Source organism: Podarcis gaigeae (assembly GCF_964106915.1).
Source record: "Podarcis gaigeae genome assembly, chromosome: 8".
NCBI lineage: Eukaryota > Metazoa > Chordata > Lepidosauria > Squamata > Lacertidae > Podarcis > Podarcis gaigeae.
In genome coordinates, this window is record NC_139684.1 from 32,930,968 (window position 1) to 32,938,419 (window position 7,452).

The 7,452-nt window shown below is 45.6% G+C and overlaps 1 protein-coding gene across 4 annotated transcripts in view; it reads right to left on the reverse strand.

Moving 5' to 3' along the window:
• Positions 1-6,851, reverse strand: part of LOC310849783 (ATP-binding cassette sub-family C member 12-like) — a 57,502-nt gene extending 50,651 nt beyond the window's left edge. For 3 of the 4 annotated variants that reach the window (XR_014567087.1, XR_014567088.1, XM_083750443.1), the window contains exons 1-4: positions 5,367-6,851; positions 3,576-3,731; positions 1,039-1,186; positions 602-835 (exon numbers count right to left, since the gene is read on the reverse strand). Coding sequence is in view for 2 of the 4 variants with exons in the window: in XM_083750443.1 (XP_083606569.1) it covers positions 602-835; positions 1,039-1,186; positions 3,576-3,731; positions 5,367-5,392 (564 nt within the window). In the remaining 2 variants the exon portion in view is untranslated. The remainder of the gene's footprint in view (positions 1-601; positions 836-1,038; positions 1,187-3,575; positions 3,732-5,366) is intronic. The other variant, XM_083750444.1, reaches the window with a different exon arrangement.
• Between the last annotated feature and the right edge of the window lie 601 nt (positions 6,852-7,452).

Below are 7,452 nucleotides of genomic sequence, written 5' to 3' on the forward strand. Positions count from 1 at the left end.
ATTTGCACTAATATGTCAAATTTTCATGAGGGCGTTAAAAAAATTAGAAGAGTGTTGTGGAAATGCAGACTGGAAAAATGAGAAACTCAGAGAATCAAAGTCGACAGGTTTGTCTGTCTCTAGTCAGAAGTGATCTTGTAATCAAAGGTTTTCAATTCATTGTCAAGGCATGTATAACACACAAATCGGCTGATATGTAACCACCTGGTTTATAATGCCAGCCTCCTGTTCTGGATCTTCCTGGAGGCCTACCTAGTCCAGCATTCTGCTGCCCAGCAGAACTAAACAGAAGTCTGCAAATAGCACAGGAGGGCAATGGCCCTCTCCTACTGTTTTCCCCCATCAATTGCTGAACTCTAGACCTGGAGGAAGCATCTGGCCATCATGACTTGCAGTCATTCATAGGCTTATCCAGTGACAAGGGCGCCAACTTGGGCCCCAGGCTATACTGTATTGGCCCGAATATTATCTGCATCCCTCATTGTAACCTACCTCGTGGGGTTGTTGTGAGGATTCAAAAAATGGGAAGAAAATAACCATGTGCACCACCTTCAGCTCCTTGGAGGAAAGGTGAGCTACAGAAAAAATATAGCCAACTTACTTCGCTGACAGAGATGCGTGCCAAAGTCTTAAATGACAGCAGCTTCTCAAATGTCAGGGTCGACACGGCAACTTTTAATCGGATAGCAGTGCGGTAGTTGATGGCCCAAGCCATTGACCAGAAGAAGACTTTGGAAAACTCTGTGATGAAAAGGGCTATGCAGAGGCCAATCCCATGGATGACGTCCCAGGAGTTGTCTTCACTGTGCGCCAGGATGTTGTGGATGATCACTGTCTGCAAAAGAGTTTCTCGGTTACTTTTCAGGGTGGGGAGATAATCTGCCAAATGGAAGGTATGCTGGCCGAGGATGATGGGAGAAGCAGTTCAAACACATCTAGAGAGCGCCACTTTGGCGAATGCCACCCGACAACCCCCCCACCCACCTTTGAAAGACACATTTCAAGCGTGTTTATAAATTGTATTTCCATGCTACTCACCGGGCCCAAAGCACCAATAATAACTGAAATGATGTTAGCCGATATGTCTACCAGAATCCGGGTCCTTTGAAATTTAAACACCACTCGGCGTAAGGAAGCTTTATTGGGACCGACTTTGGCCAGCTCTTCTTCCCAAAGGTGTTGCAATCTGTCAAAGGCAAACAGCAGCACTGCACATTTCCTCCACTCACAAGCTGGTTGGAAGAGACCCACTTCTTATGGCTAGCTACAAAGTCAGTGCTGAACAGATGACCTTTGCAATTCTATGGGAGTAATTCCTTGCAACGAACCACTCCTAGTCTTCAGTTGGCAACCAACACCACTGGGCAGCTGCTGGGGCCCCAGGGGGCCAGACCCATCAGATCCAGACACCCTACCCTGGGTGCCTGGCTTCCTGGCTGGCTCTCAGACCTCACCCTGGTCACCTCTGGGCAGTGGCATAGCAAGGTCAGGTGGTACCCGGCACAGATATTTTTTTTGTCACCCCCCCATTGAAGTCCCCCCTCCCTCTCTCCACCCCTCATCAAAGAAAGCTTTCTCCCCCTTCCTCCCTTGGGTGCTGTCACCAGTTACCTTAATTTAGATAAGCATCTCTCTAACAACCATAGATAGACCTTAATGAAATTTATCTTAATCCTTATTGAAAGCTCTAACTGTGCTAGTTGTCATCATTACATACTGTGGTCAAATAGTTCCACAAGTTAAAATGATTTATAGATGGTGCTTTACAACAAGTAAATCAGCAAAGATGTATGGTCAGAATCAGGTACACGTTGGAAATGTAAAGAAACAAAAGGTACATTTTATCATATGCAGTGGACTTGTAGAATAGCTAAGGGATTTGGGGAGATGAGACATAATGAGATGAAAAAATATATATTTAAGAGGCCTCCCCGCTCTCCCCAAAAAAACCCAACCCAGAAGCTTTTCTCCTAGGGATAATTGGACCAGATGTACCAAAGAATCAAAGGAATTTGTTTCTGTATGCTCCTACTGCAGTGAGAGTACTATATGCCCCCAAATGGTGGGTGGATGCAGTACCTATAAAAGAGGGGGGGTGGTGGTTGAAATTTATAGACTATGCTGAATTAGTTAACTTAACTAGTAAAATCAGAGAACAAGATGAGACAGCCTTCAAGGAGAATTGGGAAATGTTTGTAGGTTATAATAATATTATAGTATTGTAAAGATAGCGAAAATGAATGGGGGGGAATGTTAAAACTCTAGTAGGTTTGGTGTAAGCTCAGCAGTAAAAGTTTAATTATACTATGCAGCAGCAATAGATAATTTTGAGGAAACTATGAAAGGGAAGTCAATTACTAAGGGAACGTATATTGGAAAATGTTTGACTACAGTAATTGTATTTTATTTTTGGAAAATTTAATTTTAAAAAAGGTCCACAAGTTAGTTACCCTGAGCATGTTAAAAGTGCTGCTGCTAGCTAAAAACAAATTCCACACATTTAATGGGCTTCCAGGTATGCGGACACACATTTTAAAGTGAAATGCCGCTTACAGCTCACCTTCATCTCTCCAAAGTCACATTTACACTGTAAGCTCCTCAGGAGCCGAGACTTTTGCCTTGCTGGTGTTTTTTCTGTGCACATTTGGGGCCGCAATGTCACACCAACAACAATAAAACTTTTTCTGTGTCTGTGTGTGTGTCTGTGTGTGTTTGGGGTTGCTGCCAGTGTGTGTGTGTTTTTAGCGATTGAGGCAAGAGCTGTGCTGAGGGAGACGCTGCCCCGCAGAAGCGCCGAAGACCCCTGACTGCATTCTTCGCCTCTTCTTCTGTCTTCTTAACCAGCAGGAAGGATAGTGGCACCGGCTTCTGTATTGCCGGGGTGAGGGAGGGAGGGAGGGACGGATGGAGGGGCTTCACCGGGCTGCTTTTCCCTCAGAGAGGCGCTCCTTCCCTCTCGTGCTTCTGAGGGGTGCGGCGTGAGAAGCCGCCCCATGGCCGAAGGTAACGGCTCTGTGCCAGGTGGGGACTTGGCGGAAGGTGAGCACCAGAGAGGCATGTGCCGTGCACCCGGGGGCAGGGCAATCAGCCCATGGGCCGATAACAGCACGGTGGTGCGATCCTCTCGGCGAGAGGGGTGTGTGTGATCACGCCATGGCAGCGCGATCCTCCCAGTGGGGAGCCAATTGTAGCTAAGAACTGCCTATTACACTCAAGTTCTCGAGAGCAGAGATGGGCGTGAGGACATGCAAATGATCGTTCCCTGCACACAAAAAAAGCTCTTACATTTACAGTGGTACCTCTGGTTGTGAACGGGATCTGTTCCAGAGGCCCGTTCGCAACATGAAAAGAGCGCAACCTGCAGCAGTGCGTCTGTGCACGCATGGGTTGCGATTTGGCGCTTCTGCATATGCGTGTGGCGTCATTTTGCATTTCTGCACATGCGCGAGTGGCGAAACCCGGAAGGAACCCTTTCCAGTACTTCCGGGTCACTGCAGGACGTAAACTGAAAGAACGTAACGTGAAGCAAATGTAACGTGAGGTATGACTGTACTGGTGTGTCAAAACCCTGCTACCTTTTAGTGTTTGGTTCTGAGCTATCAAGGGGAGAGAGAGGAGGCAGGGAGTCCATGCTGAGTTTGTGCTTGAATCCTCGGAGCATGAGGTACGAGAGCCAAGAAAATGTCGCAAATGAGAGCAGCCCCGCGTTGTCTATTGGATTCACAGCTGACCTGCCCGGGAGAGGGGAGAGAGTAAAATAAAACAAAATCTATTGCATTGCTAGCAAGCTGCCTTCTGCTGCATCAAGCAGTTTGTCCATCCAAACTCACAAACTCTCATGGGTTTTCTCCTAACATCTGAGTGGTTCGCAAATTTTCCAGGGTCACAGCCCCTTGCTTCCATAAACTTAGTGCCCTCTACTCTATGAACTGCATCATTCAGAACAGTAACAATTGCACATTTATTCAAAATCCATTTAAAACTAATCAGTTTAATTAATTTGACAAAGTTGATGAAGTTGATCTAGTGATACCAGAAACTTCATTATACTGTATATATATATATATATATATATATATATATATATATATATCACATTCTTAACTAATGAAAACATAAAGGTAAAGGAAATTTGAAGCACAAACTATTTATATATAGCTACATACCAAATATGTACAAACCTTCACCTGACGCACATGTCCCATAACTAATTCATAAGGAAATCAATAGCTATTATCAATAATTGGCTAAATGCAAATAAATGTGGCCAAAGAGAAGAAGCTCTGAAAATGATAAGATTAGTTAAAGTTTCTGCTTTTTAATGCGGGAAGTCACACCCCAATTGAAGGTCCCCAAAAGAATTGGGTGTAATAGTCTGCTCTTCTTATTTGCTATCCTTTCGTTGCTTACGTAGATCATTCCACTGTTCACATGTACGTATACTCTTCTGTCCTGTATGTTTCTCCCCTGTATTTCCATTTGCAAATATGCTTGTTAGCGCAGACCCAGATCATGAAAAACCAAGGGTGGAGAAGGTGTGGCCCTCCAGATGTTGTTGGACTACAATTCCCATCATCCTTGACCATTGGCTGAGTCTGGTGGGAGTTGAAGTGCAAGAAACATATTGAGGGCCACCATCTTCTGCAAATGGCTTTTTTATGCATACCCATGTGTTATTTATAATTCATTTATTTCTTGACTTTGGCAGAACTTGGAATGGTATATCTAGAGCGCCAAGCACTGACCAGATCTGGACTTGCTAGCTTCAGGAAGTTTCTGGTTTTATCACAGAAAGAAGGGGTATAAACGTCAATGGAATAAAATAGGACTTCTTTTGTTCAATATCATGGTAACATTGCATTAAACAGAGAGAGTCATAAACAGAATCTTTTCAAAAGGTCTGTCTCTCATCAATCAGTGTTAAGGAGAAGCCTTAACATTTCAACAGATGGAGTATTTTTGTAGCCCAGCAATTCACAAAAGAAATTCACCTTTCTAAATAAATAAATCAATAAAATAAGGTGCACAGTTTTATGCCGACCCACAAGTTTGGGATTTATTTATTTATTTATTTATTTATTTATTTTGCTGGCCTTTTTCAGCAAAGAACGAGAGGGTGCAAATGCTATTCAAAGCAATCTTTGTTAAGCTGTTTGCATTCCAGTTATGGGAAGGGATGTAGCTCAGTGGTAGTGCATCTGCCTTGCTTGCGGAAACCCCCCGCCCCCACCTCGGTTCAATCCCCAGCATCTCCAGGCAAGGCCTGAAATCCTGGAGAGCTGCTGCCGGTCTGTGTTGACAGTACTGAGCTTGATGGACTCAATGGTCTGACTCGTTAGGCAGCACCCTAATGCCACACAACTTGCCTTGCTTTCAGGCGGATGGGGATCATGGTTTCCAAACTTGGAGAATATTTCTGGTGGAAGGACTTTTTAGCAGTGACTGTGTTGAACCCGGGACTCAAGGAAGACTCCGACACGTACACCTTGCCCGCTTGCAGATCCCATGGCTCATCGCTTACGGTCAGACGTCTCTTCGAAGTAAAAAGAGAGGAAGAGAGAGAGGGGCTATTACTTTAACGACAAGAAAGAAAAAAGTTGTTCAACAGTGGAACAGGCTGCTTCTGAAGCAGTGGACCATCCATCATTAGGAGGTGACTAAGGTCGATGGCCATAAAGGAGGTTGATCGCTGAAGAATTGATGCTTTTGAATTATGGTGCTGGAGGAGACTCTTGAGAGTCCCATGGAATGCAAGAAGATCAAACCTATCCATTCTGAAGGAAATCAGCCCTGAGTGTTCACTGGAAGGACAGATCCTGAAGCTGAGGCTCCAATACTTTGGCCACCTCATGAGAAGAGAAGACTCCCTGGAAAAGACCCTGATGTTGGGAAAGATAGAGGGCACAAGGAGAAGGGACGAGAGAGGACGAGGTGGTTGGCCAGTGTTCTCGAAGCCACTAACAGGAATTTGACCAAACTGCGGGAGGCAGTGGAAGACAGGAGTGCCTGGTGTGCTCTGCTCCATGGGGTCACGAAGAGTCGGACACGACTAAACAACAACAACAAGGTCAATGGCCACCTATCAGGGATGGTGTATGTAACACTGGGTTTCCTGTGCCTTCAGGGATCATACCACATGGCCTTCCAACTTTAGCTTTTATTTTTTGAAAACTTAGTTGACTTTCCTATCATTGGAGCAAGAGAGGTCTCTGTTTGCCATTGCTGCGGGGCAAGATACCCACAACTATCAATGCCGAGAGCCCATCTGCAATAAACCATTTTCATTCAGGTGGTAGAAAGAGTTGGTTACTTCAACAAGTAAGGATCCCAAACTGACAGGGCACCATTTACTGGCTCTGCTCGGCTATGATACTTTCCTCCGAAAGAGTGTGGAAGTCAGATGCCCAGGTGTTGACAGACTGGCTGGGGCCACAAGGCTCTCACTGTTGCTTACCTGGAAAGGGAGTGACAAAGGGAGTGAGAAAGCTGTGGGAGATCAACATAGCACAAACATAGTGGTGACCAGGAGCACCAGACTGGCTCAGCTCCTGCATTTGCACTGCACCATCCTCTCCATCGCCTCACCTTGCCCCCTACCAGGAAGAAACAGTTACCCACCTGTTGGGAAGCCAGCATAGCAGCTCCATCCTAACCACCTTACTGCTTCTGCTCCTTGGGATAGTATAATTAGAATCATAGCATCATAGAGTTGGAAGGGACCCAAAGCATCATCTAATCCAGGCTTCCTCAACCTCGGCCCTCCAGATGTTTTTGGCCTACAACTCCCATGAACCCTAGCTAGGACCAGTGGTCAGGGATGATGGGAACTGTAGTCTCAAAACATCTGGAGGTCTCCTTCTCATATCTTCTCAAAAAAAAAAAATCTGCTTCTTGTGTATCTGTCAATCTGAATCTTTTATCTTTATAATAGAAGGTAATTCCTTCGGGGAACTCCCATCTATATTGTATATTGTTTCTCTGTAAGCTTGCTCCATTTTCATGTGACAGCCATTTCAGATAGTTGAATCCCGGGCTGAAGGACCATCCATGACCCCTGTGTGGTGGCCCTTCAGATGCCATTCTCACAAAGGGGGTGGAGCTTAGGAGAGGTGGACTGGAGGTGGTGTGTAGCTGAAGTATGGAACTCGCTCTGACAGCAGGTAGTGACCAATTCATGAAGGAGAGGGCTATCCATGGCTACCAGCCATGATGGCTATTGCTCTGCCTCCATGTTGTGCTGAAAACCACAAGAGGGGAGAGGGCTCTTGTGCTCAGGTCCTGCTTGTGGGTTCCTCAAAGCCACCTGGTTGGCCACTTTGAGAATAGGATGCTGGACTAGATGGAAAATTGGCCTGATCCAGCAGGCTTTTCTTAGGTTCCCAGCAGTCAAACCTCCCCAGTCAATTCTCCCCTGCAAATACCTCCCATCTCTGAACTGATTTTTCCTCCTGG